This window comes from Sorex araneus, chromosome 6, assembly GCF_027595985.1.
Source record: "Sorex araneus isolate mSorAra2 chromosome 6, mSorAra2.pri, whole genome shotgun sequence".
Classification (NCBI taxonomy): Eukaryota; Metazoa; Chordata; class Mammalia; order Eulipotyphla; family Soricidae; genus Sorex; species Sorex araneus.
Window position 1 is genome coordinate 30,593,480 of NC_073307.1, and position 15,894 is coordinate 30,609,373.

General features: G+C 39.1%; 1 protein-coding gene across 1 annotated transcript in view; it reads right to left on the bottom strand.

Moving 5' to 3' along the window:
* The window catches only part of ADAMTS19 (ADAM metallopeptidase with thrombospondin type 1 motif 19), a 218,235-nt gene that overhangs the window by 167,704 nt on the left and 34,637 nt on the right, over positions 1-15,894 (bottom strand). Inside the window, exons 3-4 of the mRNA XM_004609957.3 lie at positions 10,441-10,597; positions 103-275 (exon numbers count right to left, since the gene is read on the bottom strand). Of these exons, the coding sequence (XP_004610014.3) occupies positions 103-275; positions 10,441-10,597 (330 nt within the window). The remainder of the gene's footprint in view (positions 1-102; positions 276-10,440; positions 10,598-15,894) is intronic.

The window sequence follows — 15,894 nt, forward strand, 5'->3', positions numbered from 1 at the left end:
CAATAAAAGAAAAAAAAAGAGCAACGACCTCATTATATTCACCTATTTCTTCCTTAGAATGTTCCTTGGAGGAATTCCCTGCACAGTCTAAACTTTGCCTACCATGTTTAAGATGGTCAGAATGAATCTCCGGGCAGCATCTGCTCCATGGTAGGAGACCATCGCGGGGTCCGCAACTACTACTGTTTCTATGTTGTATTCCTGAGGCAATTTGTAGGAGTATCGTTTCCCTCTTCCACTTTCGGTCATTTTTTTCAATCGAGGTCTTCCTTTATCTGCAACCAAGAAATGAATTTTCTTTTTTTTTTTTTTAATTTATTTATTTTTAATTAGAGAATCACCGTGAGGGTACAGTTACAGATTTATACACTTTTGTGCTTATACTTCCCTCATACAAAGTTCGGGAACCCATCCCTTCACCAGTGCCCATTCTCCACCACCCGTAAACCCGGCGTCCCTCCCACCCTCCCCAATCCCATCTCCCCCCCACCCCACCCTGCCACTGTGGCAAGGCATTCCCTTCTGTTTTCTCTCTCTAATTAGCTGTTGTGGTTTGCAATAAAGGTGTTGAGTGGCCGCTGTGCTCAGTCTCTAGCCCTCATTCAGCCCGCAACTCCCTTCCCCCACATGGCCTTCGACTACAATGTAGTTGGTGATCGCTTCTCTGAGTTGACCTTTCCCCGGAACGTGAGGCCAGCCTCGAAGCCATGGAGTCAACCTCCTGGTACTTATTTCTACAGTTCTTGGGTGTTAGTCTCCCACTCTGTTATTCTATATACCATAGATGAGTGCAATCTTTCTATGTCTGTCTCTCTCTTTCTGACTCAAGGAAATGAATTTTCAAATGTACCATCAGCTTTGCAAAAGAAAAGAAAATTTTAATTTCTTCAACAATCAAAAGACTGTTTATGAAGTATCAACACGTGCTGCTGACAGAATGGTGAACAAAACCAGTGAATTTCCTCCACATCTAGAATCCAAAGTGCATTTCAGGGGCTTGGGAAAGGCTGAGAGGGCTGGAGCACAGGCTTTTCATGTGGGAGCCCTGGGCTCAATCCCCAGCATAGCATGAGCTCGGCCTACCTCTCATCAAGTAACTGCAGGGAGGAACTCCCTGGTACGGAGCTGGGACTGTCCTCTCAGCACTATTGGCTCTGACCCACAGCGGGTAGAGCATTTGCCTTGCATGCGGCTGACTCAAGTTCGATTCCCAGCATCACACATGGTCCCCTGAGCACCACCAGGAGTGATTTCTGAGTGCAAAACTAGGAGTAACCCCTGAGCATTGCCGGGTATGACCCAAAAAGAAAAAAAAATTAAAGAAAAGGGTATTTTATTTTGGACTTTGGTATTTGATATGACTTTGGAATCAGACAGAGTAGACTTCTATCACACAAACTAGCTCTGCCATTTGGGGAATAAATACCTACTCAGGCTTAGTGTTACCTGTAAAATAAATAAAAGTGACATCTACTTTACTGATAGTTTATAATAAGATCATATTATAACATTTCTGGAACATGTATTCACAGAAATAAGACACACTTATTTGAGAAAACATATAAAAGTTTTATCTCCAAGAAATGTCTCCAAGAAATGACAGCCCTACATATGCTAACTTTAGTTCAGTGCTCTTAATAACTAAAACATCACATATAGTTACTAACGATGCACTTTTGCTTTCCCCTCAAGATCACATAGAAATTATGACCTTGAAATAATGATTCTTAAAGCACTGAATGAAATTAAGTAACCATAAAAAATATCACTATACATTTTTAACAGAAAATATTAAATTTCTATTTATCAAAATGTGGCAATCTGAATGAAAGCATTCCGTCAAGTGAGAGACGACATCAATGGATTTCTCCACAGTAAGAAAAACCACAAAGTTAATGTATAGATGTCTAATTATAATACTGGGCATCTAAGACTTGTATTTTATGAACTAATACTACCTTAATAAATATTTTTAAAACAACATATATAAATATATTTCAAAGCTCTAAATCAATGGCAGATACTCCAAATGAAAACCTGGCAAAGGACTAGGTCACTTATCACAAAAATAGATGTTCAAAAGACAGGGTAGATAGCTCAAATGGTACAGCACATGTCTTGCATGTATAAACTCTGAGTTCTATCCCTAGCACCATATGTCCCCTATTCCTCCTCCAGAACCTTGAGTATATCCCAAACCACCTGGCCAGGTTAAGATTTGAAAATTCTGGGAGTGGCTATCTATCTATCTATCTATCTATCTATCTACCCATGACTAAACAGCATATAAGAAATGGCTTAAACTAATTTGATTTAAGGGAAAGGCAAATTAAAAACAAAATAAATTAAATTAATTTAAATCCTTAGTATAGCTAAAAGGGATGATTATACAAAATCACTGTCACTGCCACCCTGTTGCTCATCGATTTGCTCGAGCAGACACCAGTAACGTCTCCATTGTGAGACTTGTTGTTACTGTTTTTGGCATATCAAATACGTCACAGTTAGCTTGCCAGGCTCTGCCATGAGGATGAGATACTCTCGGTAGCTTGCGGGCTCTGCAGAGGGGCAGAGGAATCGAACCCGGGTTGGCCCCGTGCAAGGCAAGTGCCCTATCGCTGTGCTATCGCTCCAGCCCTATTATTATTTTACAAAATATAGATAAGATATATGTATAGATTATGTAAATTATAGATAAGAATTTGTAGATAACTGTTAAATATCACACATGCATATCAATATTTTAAATTAGGATAAAAAAAATACACAACATAGGGTCAGAGTAATAGTACAGTGGGCATGACATTTGCCTTGCATGTGGCCTTCTTGGGTTTGAATCCCAGCAGCACATCTGGTTCTATCAAGCACACCAGGAATGATCTCTGAGTGCAGCCTGAACACTGCTGGGTCTAGTCCAAAACCCCCTCCCCACAAAAACAAAGCACAACAGTTTTTTCAAATGTTTGGCACTGAAGTCCATTATTTGTATATCCAGAGATCTAAAGTATACATTCCTCAGAAATGCATACAAAATCGCACATAAAAAATTTGGTTTCACTATTCAAATAATTCTAGCAACCATCAATAATGGATTAAAGTATTTAACCTATTTCTCCAATGGAATCCTGACAACAATGATAGAAATGAAGTAACTGCAAAGTATAAAAATACAAGCAAGCCTCATGGATGTAAGACTGAGCAAAAGAAATCAGTTACAAAAAGAATAGTGGGAGGCATTACTTCATTATAGACAGGTTAGAAACTAATAGCTAGAAGTCAGGATAGTGAGTCTACTGGGAATAAGGTACAAAACTTTTATACCAGTGAGTTGGCATCTTTTATATTTCTTAAGACTATTATTTTAGCAGTCATATTCATTTAGTGGAGGTACATGGAGATAAATATTTGTGTTCAATTAATCAAGCTTCTCTGGGTGGCTCTATTTTAATTCTACATTTGGAGATACCAGCTCTCAAAGTTTTGGTCCCCCAGCTTGGATTCTGATCAATTCCTCCTTCAGAGTCTTATTTCAGATGCACCAGATGCTCTTTGACTTTGGCTTGACAATTCAATTCCATCCTGTAACACTTTAGTAATTTCCTACTCCACCTTTCTTGTCCTCTAACATCTTTTCATGGTGCTGGGATGAATTTACCTCCTGAATTCCTGAACTGTGCCTTTCCATCTCTCACTGATTTAACTCAAGTGAATTAACTCAGAGATGTAACATTGACTAGATTCCCCATCACTGCAGGAAATTTCACTTTTCTTAATTGTTTGCCTCCATAATTGTTATTTTTCAGTGGTGAAAGATTAAAACTATACTAAAACTTACCTAGATATCAAGTAGAATCAGTTAGCTAAATTAACCGAAGTGTATAAAACAGATGGCAAGATTCCGTATTTAATGAAAACAGGCACGAGACAAGGAAAGGCAAAAGGGACAGGAATAACAAAAGTCATCAACAATAGAACCACTGTCACTACATGTAAACTTTATGGATCTAGATTTAGTACCACCACTTAATATCAAAATCCTCCATGAAGGACAAATTATGACATTGGTTTTTTTCATATCTTGAGATCAAGGACAATTGGGAATTAATTTTGTAGGGTTTATTTTTGTCTTTGCTATATCATATAAGTTAAGTAATATTACTAAGGTCATTCTTGCAAGACCATGAAAGACTCATCTTGGCAAGGTCAACATTTGTTAACTCACCATGAAAATTAAATATACATAAATATATGGCCCTGTCCATAAGAATGCCATTATCTTCGGGAACAAAATTAATCAAACCTAGAGGAAGAAGAGGAATGACCCTTTGTTGTTGCTGTTTGTCTGGTTTGGTTTAGGAAGCAGGGAAGGGAAGGCAGTTGCTTCGTTTCTATTTTGTGACGAGGTAGAGTGGGGGGGATCAGCAGAGAAGCTTGGGAGGAGAGAGGATGGGTTCCGCTTCGGATTTATGAAGTTAGCGTTGCCAGAAAGACATCTGAGAAGTCCCTGAACATCTGGCAGTCAGCAGCAAGGTTAGGATGGAGATAGAGTTGGCAACTAATCACTGGGTAAGTGAAATTGAGCCCATGGATCTGGATTATATCACCCCCAGAAAGCACATGGTGTGAGAAGCAGAAAGGGAAGGAAGAAGATGGGGGGAGGGGAAGCCTGCATTTAGGAGTATACATATGGAAGAAGACTTGCTCAGGAAGAAAAGAGAGGTATAAGGAAAATCAAAGAGGAGCTACAATAGAGGGCCAGGGTATAGCGAGAAAAGGAGGGGCTGCTTAATGGTACCAAGATCTGTGATAGAGAGATCAAGTGCAGAAGAAATAGAAAGTGTTGCCTCAGCCTGTGGTAGCTGTGTCAGCCCCAAGCAGTCGGAGTGCTGCAGTCTTGCTTGCCTGTCACACTTAAATAGGCTACTTAGAACATTCTAGGTTTCTTAAGAGTCTCAACTCTCTGGTAGACGCCTTCATACAAGTTAGCTATTGTGTGTGAAAACCACACATATTGGAGTAATCTTTTGATTAAGTCCTTGCCTTTGATGTCTTCATTGTCCACATCAACTCCGCTGAGCTCACTATCTCCTAAATCTTGAGACCATTTTCTGCCCACATGCCTGGTGAAAGACAACTTAGTGGAAACCACACATTTTGCGGTGAGAGAGGACATGTTAGAGTGGGGCTGCTCATTAGAGCTCCATGTGTGCTCTGCCGAATGGCCCCCACTGACGGGGAGTCATCTGCACACCAGGTCCCGGTGGTGTCTGGAAGCTATTTCAGGGGTGGCCCGCTTCATTTAGCTCTGAGAATCGAGATGCTGTCTGTGCGCTGCTCAAGGCCCTCACTGGTCTGCCTCACTTCCACACGTCTCCTTGTGCACAACCTGGCCTGAACATACTCCTGGGTTTCTATAAAAGGATAAGGAGGAGCTAGACAGGCAACAGGTAGACATATAGATAGGATTTAATGTCACTTGCCGACTGAAACTCTTCAAAGATCATGATTTTCATTTTTTCTTTTTCTGGAAGCTCCTCCCTGTGAGTCTGGGCCAACTAGACCCACAGTTCAATACAAGGGCCCAAGGATTCTGTGCTGCTCAGGCCCTGCGGTGCCAGGGATCACCACACCTGGAGATGCTCAGGGACTATTTAGTGCTGGGTACAGAAGCAGGGTTGGCCTCATACAAGTAGGCATGTTAACCTCTCTATGATCTCTCTGGCCTAAGTCCCTTTTCACTTCCAGATAGAGTCTCCTCATCCTCTAGATTGGCACTCCTCAATCGGGACCCCCTGTGGGCCCTCAGGTTATTCCAAGTGGGCCATGGGTAAAAATTATATTAAGTGAGGGAAGCAAAGCATTAGACTAGGGTAGTTAGTAGTTCAGGGAATGGAGTGGAAAATGAGGCTGAGAAACCCTGATCAAGACCATGAGTACTTTCTCAAGGCTGAAGTTCTGTCCAGTTTGCAGCTATATGGCTCCAGCTCCCCTAGTCGTTGCTTTACCTAACATTTTTATTTGTGTACATGGCATTCTTTCTACCTGAAACACTATTCCCCTTCTAACATAAACTAAGAATTTTGATTTTTCACTGTCACACATAATCTCATTTAATTTGAACCATAGCCCTGGGGCTCAGCTAACACATTTGCCATTTTGTATGACACAAGTAGATGTCGTGTGTGTGTGTGTGTGTGTGTGTGTGTGTGAGAGAGAGAGAGAGAGAGAGAGAGAGAGAGAGAGAGAGAGAGAGAGAGAGAGAGAGAGAGAGAGCTAGAGAGAGAGCGCAAAGGTTCTGAGACCTTGAAGCTGGGGTGCAGTAGCAGAAGTGTTTGAACAGAGCCCAAAGCCCATGACCTCATGCACTGCTCCTTCTTCTCCCTGGAGCCTGGGAGAGAGCCTTCATTTTTTTCATCTGTCTGTTTTTGTTTTGGGACCACACCTGGTGACACTCAGGGATCACTCCTGGTGGGCTCAGCACAACGGAGGTGCTAGGAATTGAACCGGGGCTAGTCACATGCAAGGCAAACACCCTACCTGGCATATTATCTCTTATGCTGTAAGAGTTTTCAACTTTGAATCTTGATCCCACACATTCTCACAAGTTTGGGGTCTTATTGACTTAATCTGTACTCAATCTGATCCTACTATGTGAAACCAGACATTTGTCAATTTATCTAAAACAACGCATGTTTTGTCTCTTGAGATAATAACTATAAATTGACTCCGTATTCCCATGAGCTATCTACTTATCTACATGTTACAAATAAAGGCATTCAGAAGTTGAAGAGAGTTGAACAAGAATAACTAGCTAGAATGAGACTGAAGTTGCCTGGAACTTTGAATTAGACTCAAAGGCAGTGTTTCCTTGTCGTGTGTGTGTGTGTGTGTGTGTGTTTGTGTGTGTGTGTGTACGCACTGTTGGACTGCGGGGAGGGGGAGGAACACCCAGGAGTCCCTAGGATTTGTCCTGGCTCTGTGCTCAGGACTCACTCCTGATGGTACTTGAAGAACCATATGGGGTGCTGGTAACCTGGGTGAGCTGTGTGCAGGAAAGGGCCTTCCTCCCTGTACTAGCTCTCCAACCCCTAAATCAAAGCAAAGGTGGATATTACTACCTGCCCCATGTGGTGTGCTCGACCTAATTCAAAGGGGGTAGAGTCGGCATCAGATGCAACTAGTAGGTGCTTAGTTTGCTTAAAGAAGGTAGATTTCCAGGGTGCATTGAGTGATTTTTTTTTCTCTGAAAATGATGTCTGTAGGTCAAATAACTTTGGGAATCTCTGACTCTAAACCTGTGTGGCTGCCTCTTCTCAGTTTTATCATTGACCAAAAGAACATTATAAAGTCACCCTAAAGTATCACTGCCCCTGTTTTAAAATGTCTGAAATCAATACTTGTAAAGGTAATTTAGCCAAGGCATAAAAATGGATGAAAGAATATAGGGAAAACAACTAAGTTGAAAACAAATAAACCTCAGGATTTCACTGTACAAAGGCAAATACTGCAACATTATCCAAATCTGTCTCATATGTTTAATATATTAATATCTGAGGCTGAAGGGAGGAAGAGCTAGTTATACATAAGTATAACTAAGTGACCATTTTATTGCACCGAAGGCTCGTTTTAAAATCTAGACCTTTACAAAGCATCTGAAAATAGGTAAACTAGTAAATCATCCAGCTCAGCACTCCTTGCATGCAAGCACTGAATCCAAATAGGTCAACATTAATATAAAACAGTCTTGCCTTTTTAAAAAAATCAGAATTAGATAGCTTATGAAAAATGCTTGCAAATATGAACCATGCTTTACAAACCTATTAAAAATATGGCTTTTCTAGGCATGCCTCCTTTATGCCTAATGGTACACAAAGTCTGCTTTGTGTCATCCATGTACATGAGTAATTAGAACAGCTGGAACTTAGTATGATTCAAAAGTTGCAGATTTTCATATGACTCCTACTAGGCAATCTCCTTCAATGGACTAAACCCAAGTTGTTGCTGCTATTGTTACTGTTTTACAATTCAAAAGCCTCCCCCAAACACACTTTGTTTAATGGGGAGCAATATTTAGCATGGGGCCAATCAATATTCAGCAGTATTCAGTCATGGGACCAGAAAGTCAGTGCTTGGACCTAGCAAGGTGATGCTGCTTGACCCAAAAGGGCTAGAATAGATTCTGGGCCCTCACACATGCAAGGCACAAGCTCCAGTCCTTAGAACTATATCCTTAACCCCAAGCCTTCCCTTTTTTTACGTGTTCATGATACGTTGGGTTTATTTATTTGTTTATTTTTGTCTGGGTGCCATCAGTGCAAAGGGGCTACTCCTGGCTGTGTTCAGGATCACTTTCGGCAGTGCTCAGGGGTCTATATTTGGTTCTAGGAATCAAACTAGGGTCAGTAGCATTCAAGGCAAGTGCTCTAATCACCCCCTATATTATCTGCCTGGGTCACAATACTGAGTTTAATTTAGCTGTCTGTGTTTTAAATCTCTTTTATTTCCATAGAGAACATAAAAGAGGAATGGTTCTTATTTAAATCAACTTGACTGTGTTCATAAAGATAGGCTCACTTAAAGATTTCTGAAGTTGGTGCTCATACAGACCGATGATGCAGCCTATCACAAAGGAAAAAAAGAAACTACATTGAGTTAGAGCATACTGTAATTCTGAATTAAAGCTCCAGATAATTGGTGGCATAAATATCCTATGGTTTCTGAAAATGATACTTACTATCACAATTTATATTCCTGAACCAACCTCAAATACCACAGTTTTTAAGCAAACAAATAAAAATCTTACAATTGATATCTTGGCACTAACTATGCTAACTCCAAACTTTTTTTTCTAATTTCCAATTTTTTATCTGCAATCACATTTCAATATCTTGACAGCAATAACTTCAGTATTCGCATGTTTCCTCATCTTCTAACTAGCAATATTGCTTACAACTATGAATCACTGAGATGTGTGGATTAAATGCTAAGGTAGATTCCTAGTGAAACGGCATTGTTTTCTGAATGTTGTTTTCTAACTTTCAGATCCTCTTTGATAACAGAAATCATTCATTTATTTTTCCTAGCATTCTTGCTGAACTAGAACAATAGCACAACCAGTAGGGAATTTGCCTTGTACGCGGCTGACCCGGGTTCGATTCCTCCATCCCCCTTGCTGGTAGCCCAGCAAGCTACCGAGAGTATCCTGTCCGCACAGTAGAGCCTGTCAAGCTACCTGTGGCACATTCAATATGCCAAAAACAGTAAGAACATGTTTCACAATGGAGATGTAACTGGTGCCCACTTGAGCAAATTGATGAACAACGGGACAGGACAGTGCTACAGCATTCTAAATCAGCCAGAGGAGGTAAAGACGTCTACCGAACAATCTCCCCATTTGATTTTTGTGAAGAACTAACAAACCCAAGGCCACCAATGTTAGGAATGTGTCTGAAGCTCTGAAACTTCCAGATTTACAGTATTCTAAGAATAAAACTGAAAATAAAAGTGTATATACACTCTTCTTACTATCCCTCTGTTCATTTTGCTTCCAAAATAATTTTTCCTCAAGGTAATGGAAGAAGAGGAAGAGGAGGAGGAGGAGAGGAAGAGGAAGAGAGAAGCCAAGAGCACTTCTGATCAAAATAAAGAGCTAGACATACTATTTTCACAGAGTGAGACTAAAATATGGCCATGAGCTCACGGTATTCAGTTTCACAATTTCTGGAATGGCCTGAATGGCATTTCTATTAAAGTGAGATGAACAGGATGCCATGAGGATCACTTCACAGTCCAAGAAATCTATAGGTCATGCTATATATTGACCTCTGAAGTCCTTTTGAGTTCTTTTTAAAAAATGTATTAAAATAAGTGCTACATAGAAAGCTAAAAGAGAAATCTAAAATTTGTCACTAGCCACAAGACATTTCACTCTTTTTGTTTTTTTCTTTGATTTTGGTTTTTGTTTGCTTTTGGTTTTTGTTTTTCTGCCACACCTGGCAATGCTCAGGGCTTACTCCTGGTTCTACATTCAGGGATCAGTCCTGGTATGCTCAGAGACCATTGTGATGGCAGGGATCAAATCCAGGTCAGGTATATGCAAGGCAAGCACTCTACCTGCTATACTATACCTTCAGCCCAAACACATTGCACATTTTTTAAAAAGTATAAAAGACAGTAGATGAATAGACAGTTATAAAACTGTTGTTTTGTTTTGGCATCACACCCAGTAGTGCTCAAGGCTTATTCCTGGCTTTGTGCTCAGGGATCATTTCTGGTGAGATTTTGGGGGGAACTATATTATGGTGCCAGGGATAAAATCTGGGTTGGCCACTTGTATGATAAGAGTCTTGCCTGCTGTACTCTCTCTGGGCCAGAGTGACAGAATTTTTAAAAAGAATTCTTCTCACACTGAATAGTCCTACCCTATCAGGAGAGACTTACCTGGAATCACCCCACAGTAATGAGCTGACTTCCCTGTGCTTTGCTCCTCCACAGACCTTTTCTGCCTATAGACACGGTGTGGGTGACCTGTGATGGCCACTGTGTCATTGAGAGGTTCAATAAAGATGAAGTCCTCATTGAGCTGTATAAACCCCATCTGGAACACAAAACATAAGAAGAGATACTCAAAAATACCATTTAAATGCTTGACTTCCTTGGGAAGCTATGGCAGCAACCCGAGCAATAAGGTGATTGTCCCCCCTCTCATGACCTCATCTTTATGTACTGTATTGCACGAGCATAAATTTCATTTAGTCAGTCTTAGCCTGTGTGGGTGGGAGGCGAGATGCCAGCAACAGATGCACAGTAAAAATTCTGGAATGTTCAAGGTTCCCTATGGGAGGCCCATAGGGTCACTTACACGAACAGCATGTACAGAAAAGCAGTGCCATTTTTAATTGCCTCCACCAGAGTCCAACTTTTGAACAATCCTTATTTAATAAAGTTTTCATGTCACCTATCAAAAGCAAATGCATGATGACACTGCAGTGGCATGAATATAAAATCTTAAAGCCTTCACTGAACATTTATAAAACCTTTTGAATAAGTAAAAAAGAAAATAAGTACTGCTTACATAAACCAGGTTCATTTTGTACAATATCACAACCAACTGTGGAGAGAGGGCTAAAGGCTATAAAACATGGTGGTGACTAATAAACAGAATTTATAGTTCCAGGGCCAGGTGAGTGGTAGAGGCCTCCTTGAAAGCATGGGCCCTCGAATTCCTTGCTAGAGCACTCACATGCCAAATCTGATCCCAGTGGCACTGCCACAGCAAAAATAGGGGATCTCCAACATACTGCAACTAAGTGTGTGTGAGCCCCTGACCAAGTGTGTGTGAGCCCCTGATATCAGAGAAAGTAAAATGGGAAGATAAAGGGAGGGCAAAAAGGGAACTTACAAATAGAATTTATTTTAATATATTGAAGTTAAGTCTAGTCTATTATTTCCTTCCTCTTTAAGCGTATAAAATTGCATTATAACTGGGAAAATATTCCACATGGAAAGACATATAAGTTGGTCCTTCTAATTTTTACTATTTTACTCTGACCTATACATAACATATGTTTGGCTATTCCTTGAACTCTTTAGCAATTATTTTTGAAGAAATTATATCCTAGAACCTTCATTGTGCATATCCAATATGCCAACATCAAAGTTCCTAATTCTGTTTTAAATTTACTATGTGAATTAAATGTATAATTCATTTTAACATAAGCCACATATAATTAACAAAAGAATAACATAATTACATATAGTAATTCTTCCAAATGGAATATGAAGGGAGGAATCTACACATATAAGTTCTACTTAGCATAAAAGAGGTTTTCATATTAAAGTGATTTGCATCCCCTACACAGAAAGCCCAGGCAATGGCTACACACTTCCACATTTTATTCTGTACAGAACTGGTATTACAAGATGCCTTAAAAATAAATCTATACACACAATGGAATACTATGTAGCTGTCAGAAAATATGAAGTCATGAAATTTGCATATAAATGGATCAACATGGAAAGTATCATGTTGAATGAAATGAGTCAGAAAGAAAGAGACAGACATAGAAAGATTGCACTCATATGTGGAATATAATATAACTGAGAAGTACAAGTTTGCAGTGATACAATTCCTGGCAGATATTTCTCTGGACTTAGTTACTAAAATACTAAAATACAGAAACCGAAAACCGTGAGGCCGCTAGTGAGGTCACTCGACCTCATATCTCTTCATTCTCAGCAATGGAAAACAAATTATCAAATGCTTCCTTTTCAGCAGGTCCGACTTTAGAAGGGAGAAACTCCAAACAATAATAGTGAGTTTTGTTGAAATATTGAATGCAATCAAAGTGAAAGTAAAGGGAAATTTATCAGTTACACAGGCGGGGTGGGGGGCTAGGGGTGTGAGGGGGGGCTAGGGGTGTGTGAGGGTGGGGTGGAGCTATACTGTGATTCTTGGTGGTGGAATATGTGCACTGGTGAAGGGATGGGTGTTCTAGCATTTTATAACTGAGACTTAAACCTGAAAACTTTGTAACTTTCCACATGGCGACTCAATAAAAATAAATAAATAGATAGATAAATAAATAAATAAATAAATCTAAGGCCATAGAGATAACACATAAATTAAGATTGTATACCTTGCATGTGGCTGACCCTGATTTGATTCTTGGCAATATATAATATGGCCCACAGTCCAAAATCACCATCATTATCATCATCATCATCATCATCTAAAATTCCTCATGATTTTTATTTTATTTACTTAGGTCATTATTAAAACTATTACCACTGGGGCTGGAGTGATAGCACAGTGGTAAGGTGTTTGCCTTGCATGCGGCCAACCCGGGTTCGATTCCCAGCATCCTATATGGTCCCCCAAGCACTGCCAAGGAGTATTTCCTGAGTACATGAGCCAGGAGTAACCCCTGTGCATTGCCGGGTATAACCCAAAAAGCAAAAAATAAAAAAAATTAGCACTTCTGCTTCTCCTCTCAATTTTCTCTCTTCCAGACACTCCCTTCCTTTCTTAGACACACATATACACTCACACACACACACACACACACACACACACACACACACACACACATACTCACACACATACACACAACTTAGGGATGGGTATATTGCAAAAATGTCTTTTAATGGGTATTTTATAATATCAGGCAAGTATAATATTAGCATATGTTAATATTGCTTCTAGTTTTTCTTTTATTTTCCACATAATTTTTTCATGACTTCAAATATGAAACTCAAGCTTAAATTTAAAATGATATGAAGTCCAAAAATTTCCTCTGGGTTTAATTTGATGAGAAAGGTTTTTTTAAGCAAATATTTTAAAATCAGTAATTTTAAAAGATAATGCATACCTGTATTTGGCCTAAGACTAGGTCTAAATTATATAGCACTGATAAAGAATGGAAAAATACCAGGTTACATAATGCTTGTCTTAATGTGATTCTGAGCTTTAGGCAATCTTTAAAGGATCTAATAGAACAAATAGTGTGGCTGATAATTAAGATAATTATGATGCTGCTTCCCTAAATCATAATTGTAATGTTGCATTCATTCAACAGGTTACATGGATGGTTAGATTTCTAACAATAAACTCTACAACATTTAACTGGATGCACTTATATAAAAGTTAAAGGCCCTACCCAAAACTTCACAACGAGAGAACTGATCCACACAACTGAGTTGGGGGAGGACTATGAGAAGAAGGGGTTATGGTCCAGGAGGGACGGAAGTGGGTACACTGGGGAGGGGTGTGGTATTAGAATTATGTGCATGGGAAACCATCACTAATAGCATTGCAAATCACAGAACCTCAATCAATAAAGTGTTTGTTAAAAAAAAGTGAAATAAAATTATTATGAAAAAAACAATGCAATGACCCAAAGAACAGATTTTAGGTAAAGAGTTGTTGAATTATAATTTGCTCATGGTGATGTCACTATGAGAATTCTGCACTTTTACTTAACTTCATGAGGTTGCTGAAAGAGTCATTTCAAAGTTTTTAATTCTTCCTAATTTTTAGATTTATCCAAGCTTTATAAACTTCATGTGAGCATGATTAAAATTCAATTTGCTCCATGGTGATGTCACTATGAGAATTCCGCACTTTTACTTAGACAATAACTTCATAAGGTTGTTAAAAGAGTCATTTCAAATTTTTTAATTCTTACTAAGTTTTAGATGTATCCGAGCTTTATAAATTTCATGTGGGCATGATTAAAATTCAACATATTTATTTTTTTTTCTTTTTTGGGGGTCACACCTGGCGATGCATGGGGGTTACTCCTGGCTCTGCATTCAGGAATTACTCCTGGCGTGCTCAGGGCACAATATGGGATGCTGGGAATCGGACCCAAGTTGGCCGAGTGCAAGGCAAACGCCCTACCCACTGTGTTATTGCTCCAGCCCCTCAACACATTTAAATTAAGACTAAAGTTCATCACTAAAGGTCCAGTTTTACGACCAATTTTTAAAAAGAACCTGCAAAACTCTTATCATAGGATCTAATACAGAGTAAATCACTGTTAACATTCACCATACTTTTTATTCACAAGGCAAGTCATAATAAATATAAGAACCCAAACATTTTAATATGAACTTCATGAGTTCTGAGAGACCAAAGGACCAAAATGTATATGTCTTTGTACCCTAATAGTATTCTAAACATTGTCTAAAATAAATTTTCTTTGTCATATTTAGAAATCCCCTATGACATAGAATTATTTGCCGTTAGAATTTATTGATATTTTTTAAATGAGAATCCTAATTTTACAAAGAAAAAAAATGTTGAAATCATTATAAACAGTGACTCGTTCAATATGGGTCCACTGTGCAACCTCAAGGCACAGCTGCATTCAGTCCTGGGGTACATGAGCACTAAGTGCTCTGAGTTCCCTCCTCAGGGTTCTGGGTCGGAGACCAGGAGGCAGTCCTATAGTGCAGGCTGTTCCTTCAGCTGTATCTCCCTCAATACTGACTTGCATTAAAACACAATCATAGAAAATCTTGAGGTTTGCTGTGTTCCCCCAACAGGACCACTTTTCCACTAACAAAATAAGCTGCTTCATCTGAGCTTTCACATGGACAAACATGAGTCCCTGTTAGCTGCTCTGCTCAAGTGCTGCTTTGTAATCCAATTAGATAGCATTTACAATCATGTAATTATCATCATGAAATTCAATTTAGCCAAACTGCATAAATGTTTATATATTGTTGCTTCAGTTAGCCTAATAGAAATGTTTCATTTGTTAAAGTTCAAGTTAATTATGAACTATCAAATCAGACCCAAAACATTAAAGCTCTAAAGTAAGCATAACAATAAAATGTTATAAAGCAACATGGCTCTCTCACAGTCCATGCCTTCAGATTAACTTCTTCACTTCCACTGCTCATCTTCTTCTCAAATAACTCAAGTATACCTACCAGCCTTTATCAGCTTCTTTCTCTTCTTCATCCATGCTCCTTTCTGGAAATTTCATTTTCCAGAACCTTGGAATTTGAGGTAAACTTTTAGTAGACAGGCTCAAAATGATTATCTGGGAATCTTGAATAATAACTCATTTAAAAATCACATGTAACATATACTGGAACAAAATACCCCAAGTTATAATGGTGGACAGAGAAAATTATTAAGATTTCAGGATAAAAGTGTCTTGCAGGATTACAGGATTTGGGTAAGGAACCATGACATAGTGGAGATGGAGCTTATGAAACAATTTAAAGAGCAGTCTGACTTGGACTATTAAAAGTGAAACTATAGCTGAGTTCATGTAACAGACAATGTCAGATGACAGCATTGTTGATAGGAGAAGGAAAGTCAATGTCTTATAGCTGAGGACAATTACTCTATTGCCTGACTCTTAGAGAATTAGAGTGTAA